The 17139-nt window shown below is 44.6% G+C and overlaps 2 protein-coding genes across 4 annotated transcripts in view; both read right to left on the reverse strand.

The window, feature by feature from the left end:
• Window positions 1-949: 949 nt before the first annotated feature.
• Arl6ip1 (ADP ribosylation factor like GTPase 6 interacting protein 1) lies at window positions 950-10324 on the reverse strand. Its single transcript, XM_051149279.1, has 6 exons — window positions 10225-10324; window positions 8127-8260; window positions 7603-7722; window positions 2898-3015; window positions 2018-2102; window positions 950-1246 (listed from the first exon to the last, which is right to left on the reverse strand). The coding sequence occupies exons 1-6, from the start codon at window positions 10258-10260 to the stop codon at window positions 1128-1130; spliced, it is 612 nt and encodes a 203-aa protein (XP_051005236.1). The 5' UTR covers window positions 10261-10324; the 3' UTR covers window positions 950-1127.
• A 4158-nt stretch (window positions 10325-14482) lies between these two features.
• The window catches only part of Smg1 (SMG1 nonsense mediated mRNA decay associated PI3K related kinase), a 102763-nt gene continuing 100106 nt past the window's right edge, over window positions 14483-17139 (reverse strand). For all 3 annotated transcript variants that reach the window (XM_051149280.1, XM_051149281.1, XM_051149282.1), the window contains one exon: window positions 14483-16645. In XM_051149280.1, the coding sequence (XP_051005237.1) occupies window positions 16568-16645 (78 nt within the window). In that variant the 3' untranslated portion in view covers window positions 14483-16567. The remainder of the gene's footprint in view (window positions 16646-17139) is intronic.

Consider the following 17139-nt stretch of genomic DNA (forward strand, 5'->3'; position numbering starts at 1 on the left):
AGCATCAGTGCAATGGACCCACAGACTATGTGACAGCTAGTCCATGGGATGAGGACTTGTTCCCATGCCTGTTCCGGCCCTCACGAGGCTCAGTCCTGCAGAGTTCAACTGCTCTAGTCTACCTACCAGAGGGCACGTGATCACAGTAAGCTTCCAGAGCTGCAACTGCTACACACCAGCCACTATCAGCAGCCCGTTTCCAGCTGCAGCCCTGCAATTTTCTGAGAATTGTCAAGGGAAAAGTCAAAACACCAGTGTAGACACTGTCTCCCAAGTGCAAACCTAGAGTGACTGAAATGCAGCCAGTACTACAAAAACAGAAAGAGAATTTCCAGGCTTGTTTTTAAAGGCTTTTTTCCTGGTCTTAACACTTAATAGATGATCTAGTTTTCTACTGAGTGAACAAAGGAGACTTTTATCCCTGGCTGGCTTTGGAGTAAAGTCACAAACGTTTAAGTCAGCTGAAAATCTGGAACAAAGACAGTGCTAAAACTCCCAGATACAAGCTTCTGGAAGCTTGTCGTTCAAAAGCTGTTAAGGATTAACCTGAAGCAGTGCAAAGGGCACGAGAGGTCAGTCTAAGCCTGGCAGACTCCTCATGTGAACGCCGGGCACAGCTTCCTGAAACTGCGATGCTTCATATGAGAGAGGAATGCACACTAGGGTGTGGGATTGGTCTTGTCCTATTCCATGGGTATTCTCCCACAGTGGAAGATCTGGAATGAATCTTAAGTGGTCCCTTCATCAGCAGTGGTAATCTCTGACCTCACCGAGACAGTTTGTTAAGCAGACAGTAGAACCAGCTGCCTGTAGCCACAGACTACAGCCTTGAATACAGCTAAGCAAACATCAACAACTGTCCAAAGTCACAGCTCACTGTACAAAACAGTAACATTCACTACTATAGTATTTTAAAGGAAGCTGTCAAACATAAAAATTCAATAAAACAAGTCATATTGATGGGACTGCACCCAGCTACACCTGGCACTACAGAGCAGGAAGCCTGGCCTGTGTGAGTCTCTATTAACAAGGGCAGAGTGAGGGAAGCAAAGAGCCGCTGTAACACTTAGTGTCCAGACAGCACTGGACAGCTGTCCCGGCGCGGGGCACGCTCCATGGCAGCCGCACTACTCGGTTTTCTTTTCTTTCTGCTTGAGAAGCTTGTTTATCTCCCTTTTGGCCATTGCAATGTACTTCAAAATGACCCCATGCTGGTTCAGTCCGGGAAGCAACAGCACGAAAATCACTTTAAAAAAAAAAAGGAAGAAGGTGAGGAGACAGTATTTAACACTCTGAGGTTATCACAGAGGAAAGCAGGCAGATCTGGAGGAGGCAGCATGATACCCACTGCTCCGTCAGGACTCCGCCCCACAGACTCCAGCGGGGAGCCTTCCCCTGACTGGGCGGCGGCCACTGAGTGCCTGTCTTACTACTCTTCCTTCACTTCCGACAAGGCTTTAATAATCTGAAAACAAGGACCAGTCTTTTTTTTTTCCCGTTAAAAATTTTATTTTATGTGCATACACAAGTGTTTTGCCTAACTGTATGTATGTGTACTAGGTGTGTGTCCAGTGCCTGCAAATGCCGGAAAAGGCTATCAGATTCCCGGAGACTGGTGTGATAGGCCGCTGTGGGCCAGCACTTGCGTGGTTCAATTCCCAGCACTCACATGCTGGCCCTGACTTGAGTCCTTTCGCTAGAGACAGGATCTCATGTAGCCCAGGCTGGTTTTGAATGTGGTGTGTAGCACATAGCTGAGGATGACCTTGAACTTGTGTGCCTTGTGAATCTAGGTCCCAAGTACTGGAATTATAGTTTTATCAAGTACTGGGCATCAAACACAGGGCTTGGTGCACTCAGTACTCTACCGACTGAGCTATGTCCCCAAGTGGGGCTGGAGCTTCCAGTCCTCACCTTGCCACACCTTCACAGGCCCTGTGAAGACTCTGTTTACTGACTACACCACAGCTACACTTCCCTGCTAAGACACATGTGTGTTGTTTCCTCAAAGACTTACCAATCAGGTAGGTGAGAAGCAGGTTGTGGACTTGCTGTCCCACCCAAGCAACCGCAGCAAGAGAAACGATCATGGTCATGAAGTACTGGCAACGAAAAACCAAGAACTTGTCAGCTCTGAGTGACAGAGTAACATGGGCAACCCTGAAGCATCAGCACTCTACACTGTGCGGGCAACCTCCTCCTCACTCTACAGAGGGCAAAGCACCACGCTGCACCACACACACAGCTTCCCTTGTGAGTTTACAGTTTCCTTTTAAAGGAAGGAAAAATAATACCATTTTAATTACTTTTCTTTTATAGAATGTGGATACATTTCCTCTTAGAATTACTGTGTCTATATAAATAAATGCTTTAAGATATAAACCAGGCTACCTTTCCAGTTCCAACTTCCCACCAAATCAAAGACATGAGAACATGTTTTTTTTTTTAATGTGTCTTTTACTTCAGCGGGAGAAAAGAAAAAAGAATTATCTCTACTAGAATAAAAAGAGTTTATATGCAAAATATAAATTTTACCTTTCAATGGTTCAATGCTTTAGTCCACCACATATAACATTCATGAATATAAGGAAGTATTAAACCAAAGGGTAGTTACATATTGAATTTTATTTCTAAAAATGCTGTCACTAGCCGGGTGTGGTGGCAGAGGCAGGCAGATCTCTCTGAGTTCTAGGCCAGCCTGGTCTAAGAGTCCAGGACAGCCATGTTGTTACACAGAGAAACCCTCTCTTGGAAAAAAAAAAAAAAAAAAAAAAAAAAAAAAAAACCCTCAAAAAATCTCAAAAAATGCTGTCACTAGACTGAAATCACAAGGAACTCATTATTTTGCTTCACATTTAAGTAAAAATAAATATATGTACATGTATATGTATATATACCATTTTAGGCTTTTCTTCCTTTAGCGAAAAGAGGCGTTTCCACCAGCCCACAGCTCTGCGTCGAGTTTTTACTAGATTACTGCAGATTTCATGAAATCTTTGCTGTTGTTCAGTGGTCCTAGAAAAGAGATTTCCTTTTTGTTATAAGAAAATGGCTAGGGCGTGGTGGCGCACACCTTTAATCCCAGCACTCGGGAGGCAGAGGCAGGCGGATCGCTGTGAGTTCGAGGCCAGCCTGGTCTACAAAGTGAGTCCAGGATGGTCAAGGCTACACAGAGAAACCCTGTCTCGAAAAAAACCAAAAAAAAAAAAAAAAAAAAAAAAAAAAAAAAAAAAGAAAATGGCTATAGTACAGTTTATTGACTCTTTTGATGTTCCTGAGACAGAACCACTTTCTGGCTAGCCCTGAACTTGTGAGCCTTCTGCCTCAGCACTGCAACGTGCTAAGATTAGAGGCATGGGCCACAATACGCTGTGAGACTCCTGACCCTCCTGCCTCTACTTCACAAGCACGGAGAAGACAGGTGGGTGCCCCAAATGTGGCAGGAATAGCAAAATCAAGCAAATGGTGACCATTATCCTATGTAGGTAAAAAGTGGCTGTAATTCTTAAAAATTGTGTTACTTTTACTTTATGTGCCTGTCTTTGCCTATGCACCTTCTGCCTGCAGTGCCTGGTGTCTGAAGAAGAGAAGCGGGTGTTAGAGCCCCTGGCACTGGACAGCTGTGAGCACCGGGGATCAAACTCAGGGCTTCTAAGAAGGAGCTGGTACCCCAAGTGACACCCTTCACTGAACAGAAATACATGTTACATAAAGCATGCCTGTGTACTTTTTGTTTGTCTCTCTATATGTAGCCTTGGCTGTCCTGGAACCGGCTCTGTAGACTAGGTCAGTGCTGTTATTAAAGGCATGCGCCTGAGTACATATTCTTCTTTATATTTTATTTATGTGTGAGTATATATATAGGTATGTAATGCACGACATGGTACACGTGTGGAGGTCAGAGGACAACCTGTGGGAGTCAGGGCTCTCCTTTCACCATGTGGGCCCCACGTTTCAAACACAAGTGATCAAGTTTTTGTGGCATGCACCTTTAGCAGCTGACCCACCTCAGCAGCCTCTGTGTGCATACTTCTGATAGATTAATGGTGTAGCGCTAAAGCCGCAGTGCATTAACTGTAGTAACAGGAGTGACGTCTTCCATGGGCTCGTGTCCATGGTACAAATTTGGTCTTTCTTTCTTTCTTTCTTTCTCTCTTGTTTTTCGAGACAGGGTTTCTCTGTGTAGCCTTGGCTATACTGGACTCACTTTGTAGCCCAGGCTGGCCTCTAACTCACAGCCATCCGCCCGCCTCTCAGTGCTGCAAGCAGCTGCACTGAGTATCTGGAGGAGAGTAATTTCTATACCACATCAGCAAGACTCAGAAGGATGTTTGCTGCCTGGCAACCTGAGTTCAATGCCCACAACCACATGGAAGGGGAGAAACTGCTACAATTTGTAAAACTCCCCCCCCCCCCGACTTCCACATGTGAAGGGAGACAAGCATGCATGCAGGCGCGCGCACACGCGCGCGCACGCACACACACACACACGCACACACACACACACACACACACACACTTTAAAAAATGAGAGCCCAATCAAAATCCCTTATGAACTCAGTCCCAGTGAGAGAATGCAAGCACCAAAGAAAACAACAGTAAAAAAAAAAAAAAAAACTAGTAGTCCTCTTTAAAAACAAAACAAAACCTTATTTTTCTCATTTCTATTTTTTTTTTTTTTTTTTTGGTTTTTTGAGACAGGGTTTCTCTGTGTAGTCTTGGCTGTCCTGGACTCGCTTTGTAGACCAGGCTGGCCTCGAACTCACAGTGATCCGCCTGCCTCTGCCTCCCGAGTGCTGGGATTAAAGGCGTGCGCCACCACGCCCGGCTTCATTTCTATTTTTTAAAAAAGATTTATTTATTTTATATATGAGTGCTCTGCCTGCATGTACACCTGCATGCCAGAAGAGGGCATCAGATCACATTATAGCTGATTGTGAGCCACCATGTGGTTGCCAGAATTGAACTCAGGACCTCTGGAAGAATGGACAGTGTTCTTAACCTCTAAGCCATCTCTCCAGCCCCCATTTCTAATCTTTGTGGCACTGGTCCAGTACTAAAGGGGACCATGCTGCCCTTGCCCTCCGGTGTTAAGTCTGGCAAAGGGCAGCAACAGTGGGTGGATTTCTCAGATGATCTACGCTGTCCATGGTCAAGGTGAGGCTGTGGCTACAGTGTTCCTTCCTTCTTTCCCTCAGCATCATCCCGGATAACCAAAACATGATTCATGCTATTCACACAAACTACGTGTTTAGCTCTGAAAACGGTCCTCCAGGACTGAGTTAGTAGACTGCTGTCTGGCTAGAGTCAGGGCCCAACAGTATTAACTTTTCATGGCAAGGGAAAAAAAGTTTGAGTAACAAATCCTAACTCTGATTCACTATTCTTTAAAGAAATATGCTTATTTAAACTACAGTTCACAGTCAGGGCTACCCAGAGGAACCCTGTCTCAAAAAAATAAAAACAAAAACGAAAAAAAAAAACTACATTTTAACCTAACTCCCTGCAATTATGTGATTTGGGGGGGGGGGGCGGGTTAGTTTTTTGAGAGAGCATTTCTCTGTGTCACAGTCTTGACTGTCCTGAACTCATTTTGTGGCTGGCCTTGAACTCTGATGCCTCTGCCTCCTCCCAGTGCTGGCATTACAGGTGTGCACCAGCACGCCCAGCTGATTGTTTTTGTTCTTAAAGATCCAGAAGGTACACATGAAATGCTGTCATCTTTACAGATTATGTAACTTGCCATCATTTGGGTACAAGCAGAACAGTAATTAATTGAAAATGTCAGCTTCTGCTCCGTCTGTATGTTCCTGCATTCCCCCGGCTGGAACAGAACTCAGGGCACCATGTGTTCTGGGTGAGTATTCCAAGTCCTGAGCTCTACCTCCAGCTCCTGGCTAATGGTGGAGAAGTCCCACATTCCACAGGAATGCCTCAACAACACCATCTCACTCAGCCTTAAACACAACATCCTTCTTGGTTTGTTCTGGAGATGTGTAGAAGTGCACTGGGTATGGCTGTGACAGGATCTGTCAGTGTAGCCAAGACAGGCCCAGAGCTTGTTTTGTGTATGTAGCCCACTTTGGCCTTAATCTCACAACGTCTGTCACCCAGACATTGGGATTAGAGGTGTGCTACAACACACACAGCACAAAAGAGCGAGCTTAAAAGCCTAATGACATGTACATGTAGAGGGTTGTTTTTGTTTTTTTCAAGACAGGTTTTCTCTGTGTAGCCCAAGCTGTCCTGGAACTTGATCTGTAGACCAGACTGGCCTTGAACTCAAATATCTGGCTGCCTCTGCCTCCCAAATACTGGGATTAAAGGTGTACACAATGGAGGGCAAGAACTGACACCTGGGGCGCCCTTTAACCAGCTTTTAAGTTGCTGTGATGACCTAACACTGTCGTGTTCTGGGAAAGTTGGTGACTGTGTAATGTAATGCATTTAACAAGAGAACCAGCCACTGACCCTGGCATGAGGCTGTCCTCACATGCACACACTCACAAGCAAGGACTGACTCACACCCATCAAAGAGACACATTTAAACCGACTGAGTTCAAGGTCCATTGAGGGGCCTGAGCAGGCAAAGGTACATGCTGCAAAGCTTTTTGACTTGAATCCAATCCCCAAGACCCAATATGGTAAATGAGAACTAACTTTGCAAAGTCTGACCTCTACATACATGTTACGGTGCATGCAACCGCACCCCCAAATAAAGAAACGTAATTTAAAAAAAAAGTGACATGCTACAGCTTACACGATGAGATGTTTTCTATGCTTTAGGGTTTTTGTTTGCTTGTTTCAGTGTGTGCTTTTTATTTGATTTGTTGTTGTTGTTTATTTGTTTTTGGCGGGGGAGGGGTTGCAAAGGTGAGGGGCGACTACAAGTGGATAGGGAGATAAGAGGGCTGGGGCACATGATGTGAAACTCACAGGGAATCAGTAAGAAGTTTTTTAAAAAAAGTTCTATAATTCTTATTTAAAACATCACCTTTAGGGGCTGGAAATATGGCTCAGCAGTTAAAGAACACTCACTGGCTGCTCTTCCAGAGGTCCTGAGTTCAATTCCCAGCAACCACATGGTGTATCACAACCATCTATAATGGGATATGATGCCCTCTTCTTGCATGCAGGCAAAAAATAAAGCATTCATATGCATAAAATAAATAAACCTTTCTTTTTTTTTCTCTGGAGACAGGGTTTTTCTGTGTAGCCTTTGCTTTCCTGGACTCACTTAGTAGACCAGGCTGGCCTCGAACTCACAGCAATCCCTCTGCTTCCCGAGTGCTGGGAATAAAGGTGTGCGCCACCCGTGCCCAGCCCAATAAATCTTTTTTTAAAAACCTACACATTGAAAACAAACTACCTTAAAAAAAATACTCTTACTTTAAGTGCAGAAGTAACACAAATAAACAACAAAAAATCAAGTTTTTGGCCAAACTGAACTACAGGGATAAGTACTGACAATTCTTGATTGGCATTTGAAATCAGGTAAGAAATTCTTCACATAAGAGCAATGACTAACTCTCAGCAGGCACCTGATAGTTAGAAGACAGTCTTCATTCAATCACAGGACACTAATCATACACAGCCACCTACCATTTATTAGAGCCAAAGATCCTTGGTGCTAGAACGGGAACAAGGTAGTCAGCCAGGCACAGAAACATGACAAAACAGGAAACACCAGATAGCACAGATGGATCGAGATAATAGATAATCCTATTAAAAACAGAAAATTAACCAAGGTTAGAAAACCACAGAGGTCACTGCTCCTAGCCAAAGATGTTTACTCGCTAGCCCACAGCTTCTCAAAGACAGTGCTGCTTCCTTCTAATTTCCTCACAAGTGGTATGATGTTGGCACAGCTGTACCAGTTAATGTAAACAGCAACAGTCAAAACTCCGGGGTCCCCAGTATTTATTAGAATATAAAGAAGCGTGTGGAAACACAAAACTGTGTGTCTGGGATTTACTCAACTATCAGGTTCCAACTTTACATAAGAACTACAAATTCTAGCAAGTGGGCAAGCTCTTGAAAGAACAGCATTCCTTCTGGATTATGTACTACAAAGCCTCCCTACATTGTGGACCGACTGAGCACTCAGCAATCGAATCCCCACTTACAGGAACAGCAGGGAAACCACACCCATGATGGCAGGTGGGAACCAGGCTCTTTCCCAGCGAAGGACTTTGTCAGCCATGAGCATCACTTCTCCCCAGCCTTGCAGCTGCTCTTCCAGGCCTGCAGTCTCCACGGCCTACACGTGACCAACAGTTAAGGCAGTTACTTTGCCAATCTCTACGCTTTGGTGGCTCAGAGAGCAAAATCCTTCTACAGCATCAAACACACAACACTGTTATCCTAAGCAATCTGAGTCATGAAAAATTGCAATGCTGGCACCAAACACGAGAAACTGTGGGCAGGAGAGAGCCTACCTTTAATGTCACCTCAGCACTGGGCCATATGTCCATGATGTAACATAATACTCCCCAAGTGTCACAATGTGGGGATAAATATGTCAATATTCATGAAAGTGAGCTTAATGTGGGTTCACAACATCCCCCAATTCACCCCAGTCGTGAGGCAGTGCGCAGAATATTACTAAATTGGACACACTATGTTTGTTCAATTCAGGTGGTTAGCATTGATCTGCTGATTGGTCATTTTATTGATTTAAGCCCTTCTAAATCTATCAGAACCTTTCCCCTAACAGTAAGTACATATAATCTCCAAAATAGCTCTTTGTATAATGGGCTTATTCCAGTGTTGGCAGTCATTATGGAATTAAAGAAAACTATTCAAACTAAGTAATGTGAGGCCCCTAAAGTCCTCCATAATGGTTCCTCAGCATGAATGACTGGATTTCAGTTAAACTTCAAATTTCTCCAAATATTTGACAATTAGTCAAAAGTACACCTTTAGAATGAGCTATTGTGGCCTAAAGCCTCCAGGGACTTTGGTAAAGGAAGAAAGTTAAAACACAGCAGGGCCCTGGATTCCCCTCCCAGGAACCACAAACACGAGAAGCCCAGTGACATTATAAACTCTTCACAAAGAAATATGTAAACGGGTAGAAGAATCCCAGCTAATGTTAATAAAGATGAAATCTGTGACTAAGCACTTCTGATATCACCTCATACTAGAAATCCTAAACATTTCACAAGCTATACTTCAATTAATGCTCTTTAAAACTGGAAAATGTAATTTTACAATCTCTACTTTAGGCTGCAGGGGGAATTTAAGGATACAGGGCATGCACCTCTAAACACTACTCCAAAGTGACAATCTTTCACAATCAAGACCGTCCTGTAGTCACTTAACTTGTGCGCATTTAGGCTCTTAGAGTGCAAAAGCAGGAGTTAAAAGCTGGCTGCTCTTTTCATTTCTGATGTGGCCTGCCTTTCTCCGGCGAATGACAACAGAGAAAATAAAAAGATCTCTCGTTCTTGCCTAGGTGATGCAGTGAAATTTGTAAAACTAGCAGGGCCTGGCGATGCACAACTGTAATGCCTGCACTTGAAGGTGCATGGTAGGCGAATGACAAAAGCAAGGCTAACTACAAAGTGCAGGGCCAGCTTGGCCTCAAAAACAAAAACCTGCAAAGAAGCAAACGTGTCCTCCACTAATCCCACCTCATACAGACCCTTAAAATCCGTGCTAACCATAAGTTGCGTGGAGTCCTGTGAGCCCTTTGCCAGTTCCAAAACAAGTGCCCACTGTCCTCTCCGCTGAACCCATTTTCAGCTTCCTGCGGTGAACTCGCAGCCAGCTCCAACAAATTCTGTCAGCGATAAACTACTTCTCCGTAGCAGCCCTTTGAACCAGCACCCTTGCCAAAGTCTTGCGGGGGGGGGGGGGGGGGCGGAGAACCACGCATACAACAATCTAACCGAACATCGGATTAAGATCAAAGAGGGCGGAGCAGGTCTCCGGCTTGAGCAGGGAGCGCAAAGACAAGGCCCCAGGCGGCCGAGTGCCCCAACCTTCCACCCAGGTTCCTTCTTGCCATGGTCCCCCTCTCACACTTCCTCACGCGCGGCCCAAGCCTTGTCGTGCACGCCTCCCCCGGGGACGCTGGCGGGGGAGGGATCGGCAGCGGGGACCGTCACCGTAGAGATGGGCAGGGAGCCGCAGGATCAGGCCTGGCTGCTCCCCTGGAGTCCAGCGAGGCCAGAAGGCTCAGCCGGAAGCGCTGAGGACAGGCTGACGACCGAAACTCACCAGCAGGTTGCTGCTGCGGTTATCTCCCTCCGCCATCGTTCCGGACGCGCGGTCTCAAACGAGCAGGAAATAAAAGAAGAAGAAGCTGCAGCACTCCTCCGGACACCAGCACGGCGACCCGAGCGCAGGGGAACGCCCCGCAAGCGGCTTATATAGGTTGGCTGCCTTTCCCGACAGCCCTTGCGAAGCTCGCTCCTCATTGGTTAGATCGCACACCGGCTTCTGGGAAGCCAGGCCAACCGACGGCTAGCGCATGACTTGAAATCCAGGTCAAAGGAGAGAGCAAAGCTGCCCAGGGCGGAAGGACTCGGGCCAGTCAGAGAACAGGGGTGTGGCCCACTGGAGGCGGAGCGGCAGGGAAGCGGTTCAACGGTCGTCGCCCTCGCTGGTCGCTCGCCGTAACCGGGGCGGCCTGCTAAGGCGACTGGGAGGCTGGCGGACGCCGAATGAGAGCGAGCGACGCCTGTGCCCGGTGCTGCTGCCTCTCGCTAGCAGTATTGCAAGGCCTTGTTAGAACAGGGAGGACGCACGGGGCTCTTAAAGGGCTTCATTTGTAACCGGTCTTTGGGGGGATCGTTTGTGGAGCGCCTCACTTTGATTGTGATAAATCTATGGGCACTTCGGGTAGCTAGAGGAGTGCGTCAGATGCAGGAATGGATGAGTAATTCAGATGATGGAGCTCTGCAGTCCGATTAATGGGTGTGCGGAGAAGCCATGTTAAATATTGGCTTCAACTACTTTTTATTAAATTTTTTTTTTATCTTTTTGGTTTTCGAGACAGGGTCTCTGTGTTAGCTTTGGCTGCCCTGGACTCACTTTGTAGAACAGGCTGGCCTCGAACTAAGAGCGATCCGCCTGCCTCTGTCTCTTCGGATTAAAGGCGTGCGCCACCAGGCCTGGCCTTGATTAAACTTTTTTTGTTGTTTTTCGAGACAGGATTTCTCTGTGTAGCCTTGGCCATCCTGGACTCACTTTGTCGACCAGGCTGGCCTCGAACTCACAGCGATCCGCCTGCCTCTGCCTCCCGAGGGCTGGGTTTAAAGGCCTGCGCCACCACGCCCGGCTCTGATTAAACATTTTTTTAAACATTTTGTTCTTTAAGTAATTACCAGGTTCTTTAAAGGTAATTAAAGTGCTCCTAAATGTACCTGGACCTTGGTGGTTCTATGAAAGGGGCATACAATTTGTCATAGACCTTGTGGGACGTACAGACAACATAGTTTTGAAGTGCTACTTCCAGGAATAGTGTTGGTGGGGGTGGAGTGGAGTGGGGTTGATACAGAAACTTTACACTCCCCTTCACCTCCTCATTATTGAGGACAAAAGGGCCCATGCTGAGCAGCTAGGGACCCATCTTGCCGGTAGCCAAGGAGTACCCACTTCCCTAAGAGGGCAAAATCTGTCTTTTCTACCTTGGGAATTGGCTATTACTTCAGAAAGCTTCAGTTTAGTCCAAACGCCAGCTGCTGAGGCTGATTCAGAACAAGGAAGCCCAAAGGCAGTTTCTCAAAAATTTTGTTGACTGTTTCCAGCCCCAGGTCCGAATCCCGCTCTCACTAAGCTCGCATATGGCTCAGGATTAAAAAACGGCTACTCTTAACTTTCTGTACCACAAAGTGATACTTTCTGAAACATGCCAGATAATAAAGCCCTAAACACAAATCTTGAACCTTGCTCTGTATCAGAGATCCAGCTATCTTTGCCTTCCCTGGGACTAAAGCCATTGAATCTTATTTTATATGTATGAGTGCTCTGTTTTCATACACACCAGAAGAGGGAATCAGATTTCATTACAGATGGTTGTGAGCTACCATATGATTTGCTGGGAACTGAACTCATGACCTCTGGAGCGGTCCCAAGCGCTAAGCCATCTCCACCCTCAGGGTATTGATTCTATCTAAAAACTTACCCTACTGAGGTAGAACTTTTCACTGATGCTCAAAAAGGAGTAAAATAATTTTGGACAATGAAACTTTTTAATGTGGAGAGATAATAAGGGGGAAGCCACAAAACTCTATCTGTATTTCCAAACAAACTTCCTAAGGTCTACTTCAATAAATTCAGACCTTTATCTTTTAAGACTTGAACCTTTATTTTTGAAAAACAGGTATTTCATACAATCTTTACCATGTTAATGCAAAGTAGGCATGTATTGTTTTCCAAAAGATGCATTATGGACATTTTTAGAAAGCTGGTGTGATTTATTTAACTTTTAATCTTAAATACAAGCACAAAATTATATCCACCAAGAGGCATTACAACTAAAAAAAAAAGCCACTATTTGTACAATGTTACTAGGACAAGGAAGATTCAGTTCAACTCAACTTGCTCTTAAAGGTTAAAAGAAAAAGCCATGAAATGTGATGTCATTGCCCCCCAACATTCCAGGTGGAAACATAAGGGTCTTCTAACTGGAAAAACAAAGCAACACAATAATCTGAAACAGGAGCTGAAACAAACTTTCAGGAAAAGGGAAAACAACCACTGTTAATCAGCCTGTTTTGGAAAAATGAAATTTGTTTCACAACTATATCCAATGCTTTACCATCTTTGACTATCCAGCTGATTTTGAATTTTTAACATTAGCACTAGAAGTTCCTAGTGAGCCCCAATTCTCAAGGTTTCTCTACATGTTGCCTTTTTGAACCCAAACTCACCACCGTTTGCTTTTTGTAAAATAGTGAGGTTGTTTATCCAGGTCCAAAAGCAGACAAAGTGAACTGCCTCCTCTTGAATCGTTGTGATGCTCACTAGCACTTCTTAGGAGGGATCTTCCTATCCTATCCAGTGAACTGAAGATAGTCTCAGTGACTAGTGCATTATTTTTGCCTCCTTGATTTGGGGGTGGGGTGGGGGTTCTAAATTACTGGCATTTTATAAATTCAACAAGACATAAAACAATGTTGGTTTTCATCCTCATCTGAACACATGTGAAACAAAGATGTCTCAGGGTGCTAGATCTAAGGGCTAGGATGTCCATAGCTCAGTAGAGCGCTTGCCTAGCTCATGCAAGGTTCCATCCCCGCACTGCAGGAACTCCAGCTAACAGCACAGCACTGGTGTCTGCTGTGTATAAATAGGAATAGCAGGCTAGTTGTAGGTGTGTTCGTTACTAAGAAAGAATTGGGAGAAAAGAAGAACCAGCTCCTTTGATCTTAGTACTGCACAAGCCCCCAAGTAATTACAAAAAGGTGGAGGGAAATAGGCCAGGAAGACTCTGATTTAAAGTACTGCCTATAATACCCCAGATTAAAAAGGACCTAAGACTGCACACCAACTCTAATATTTGGCTGTACTTGCATTGCCCTGCTTGGCATTTATTAAATGGCTCTTTCCTTAAATTTCACACATTGGAACAACCACATTTAGAACAAAAAACAATGCAGACAACACCAAACCTTAGATGATATTAAAACTACCGAAGCTTAGGTAACAGAGGCAAGTGTTAAGGGCAAAGTGAAGGGAGTTTTTCCTTTGTATTACAAGTTCTCACCCTGAACTTGGTATGTGAGCTCTCAATCAGCTATTTAAGAAAGTAGATCAAAACCTATCAGTTTCACACAGAAATCTCACACCTCAAAAGAATTCACCACCAGTGTCAAAAGAAATCATCTAGCAAACTGTGTAATCAGGCATGACCAGAAACAGAAACAAGACACTTTGGTAAAGAAACAAACAGCTTCCTAAGTACGAGGCTTCGGCTTGTTAGGAAGCCACTTGGGGTTGGAGGGCTACCTAACTAGAGACACTAACTGCAATGCATTTCAGTTTCGAGGGTAACCTGAAACAGAAGAGGTTGCCTGCATGGTTGCTCTGCACCCCCTGGACTCTAAAGAGTGGAGCAAAGGAAGACAGAAAGAGGGAGTAGAGGAGAGTAAGGTGAGAAAGGGTTAGGGAAAAACAGAAAATATCCCTGGTTTTCCACAGGTATTTTGTCACCAAAAAAAAAGTATGACTTCAAAACTACAGCACTCTACATGATTTCATAAGACAGTCCCCCATGGGCCCTGTTTTTCCACTGGAGGCTCCTTATAAAAGTTCAGCTTGCAAGGCTAATTTGCACAGGAAGCCAAACCATACAAATGAGGGTTTTATCTAGAGTGCAGTAAGCAGCAAGCTTTGAAATCCTTGGTTGCTCTTATCTGCCCTATAATCATGCATTACTTTTTCTCTCATGACCAATTTAAAAGAAAAAAAAAAATAGGATACTTCACCAGAGGCACATTTTTATTTTTGGTTTTGGTTTTTTTTTCCTTCTTTTTTTTCTAAGTTGTCTTATTTTTGTTTGGATTAAGATGCCAGGTACTTGTGATGCCTGAAACTCCTAGAGAATAAATGTCACCTATTACCAAAGCAGAAGCCATTCTGACCACTACCACAACCTACCCACAGGGACAAAGAAGTTTCAGCTGGTTTTATCATCGTGACAAAAGTTCTTCCTGGCATGAAGAATGGCTGAAAATGACATATTACGAGAGAACAAAAGTTACCAAGTACAGTTGCCCTCCATGCCTCTAGGGAAGAAAGCAGCATGCAAAACACAGGAACAGCATTAATATTCCAACTAGGGTGTTTTGTAAAAATAAGGCTCAAAATCAAATGCAACGTGCTAGATTCCTTGTCATTGGACACGTGGAAACTGAAAACAGCATCTTCCAACACTCATAATTAAGAAAGTGCTGACTTAACAATGGCATCCATCCTGTAAGGATTAGAATTCAACTCGTAGCTTTTAGAGAAGAGCCCAGAGCCACACGGAGTGCTTCCACAGGGCCCTTGAGGCTTGTGTGTAGAGGCTAGCGAAGATAAGTAGCCACCACATTAGTTGCTAAAATGTAGGGAAATCGGACTTAAAATACTGTGTGCTACTCTGCTGATACTTGATTTTTAGCTCTATTCTAGTCTGGACGTCTGTTGAGGATCAGCAGTGAGTACTGAAAATGCTAAACTGAAGGGTGCCTTGATCGTGACTCACTAGGCTCATCACTCAACAAACAGCAAGCCATGAAAAGATGCAGAAGGCAAACAAGCCCCTCACAGACTGCCCACCGCGCTCAGAGGTGTTGGTGGGCAGCACTAGCAAACCCCCAAATGGCAGGCAAACCTTTAATTTACACCCTGAAACATAAAAGAAAATTACACTTCGTAAATTAAAAGTATCAATGAGAAAACTGAATTAAAAAACATTTCACTCTACCTCCACCAGAACATCACTTTATTGTGAACCTGTCATCAACAATGCAAACTCCAATAGGTTCTCTATCCTGGTTGTTTAAAAGGTAAAAGATTACATCAGATCAGCTACTTTCTATGAAAGAAACTACAGCAATCACAGAAGAAGGAAAATTTGAATGACCTCCAAAAAATGCACACTGTAAGCAGAGGGGAGTGCACATGAAATCAGTGTCTGTTAAGACTCATCACGTTCGGATGCACAGTGACAATTCTGAACTGTACATGATAAGAGTCACAGATATGACTGAAATAACCAGTTACATCTTGTATGTGATGATCACACCTTTAAACAATCCTTTGAATTTTCCATGTTTTCACTGGATTTGGAGAAGCTCCTGTTTCTGTCTCCAAATATGGTAACAGTGTGGAGGAGACAAAAGTTTATGAAGTGTAAGGATTGAAATAAAAGTGTGTTTGACACTGGCTAATCTACCAGAGCAGGTCAATAGGGAGCGGGGAAACAGGTAAGCGATGGGAAGGAGTGGGATTCATGGGTGCTTTTCCCTTCATTTCAGAAGTCATTTCTTCCATTGTAGTGTGTCTGTTACACTGCTCTCCATTTTCTCAGTACACTTCTAAAATTCATACAGCATAGCCTTTTGGTACTTAACTGGTCAACCCAACCAGTACTGTTGCCGAGCGGCAAACGTTTCTTGAGATTCTGAATGCATCACCTCTTCCGTGGCTGTGAATTCTTCGCGGCCCCAGTTCTCTCTGTTTCTGAGCGGGTTTGTTTTCCTGGATTGTTCACACAGGGTCAGGTGGAATGGAGTTCCAAGTCACTCTGTGCTCCGCAGCAGCCCGATTTCTTTCTCAGCTAACCTCCTGACACGTTTGCAGCTGTTCTGTGGCAGAAAGACAATCTCCGTGTGCAGGCAGTGAGCTTGCTTTCTTCACCTTTGACCCTGGCCATGGTGTTGGGCGTATCCCTGAGTGCAGCTGTCCTGCAGGATTCACTTCCTAGTACACCGAGATTTCCTAGGTTTCCTCAGAGTAAGCCCCCAGTTGCATCACCACCGACTGTGATGTGGCTCTGGATGCCTGAGGCTGAGTTGATTCTGGTGGATGTCTGACCTCGCTTAACCAGACTCATCTACTGTGTTGCCATTCACACCCAGGCTGTCCAACCTTCATACAGCTGAGCCAAGTTATCTAGATTAGTTGCTTCCTTAATGACATAGTCAACCTGTGAACATAGGTAGGACAGAATTGAAAAATCACTGAGAACTTGAAAGGTCACAGCTCATATACAAATTGCATGAGTTGTCTTAAGAGTAAATTTCTAGTCAACTGAATCACCCAAAGGAAGAGCAAGCACGCTGGTGGAAAGAAGCAGCACTCTATATGACCATCACAGGCAGGGGGTTTTAGGAAACCCAGAACCCTCAGAACCTTAGGGATCATAAGAAGCCTATCTACCCCTCACCACCATTTGCTCTCAGGGTTATGCCATGAAATGTTCCACTTAGAACAAAGCAATGATGCAAATGGGCAAGAAGTGGCTAGTTTAAGCAAAAAGTATGGCATTCCCTACAACTTTTCTGAGACATCAAACATTTCGCAAAATAAACAGCTGGGAGTCCAATAACTCAGTGGATTGGGGGGGGGGGGGGTGCCATACAGACAAAACTAATAACAGGAGGAAACTCTGGCCAAAAAAAACATACAAACAGTGTACAC

The sequence above is a fragment of the Acomys russatus genome, chromosome 7, assembly GCF_903995435.1.
Source record: "Acomys russatus chromosome 7, mAcoRus1.1, whole genome shotgun sequence".
NCBI classification, from domain to species: Eukaryota; Metazoa; Chordata; class Mammalia; order Rodentia; family Muridae; genus Acomys; species Acomys russatus.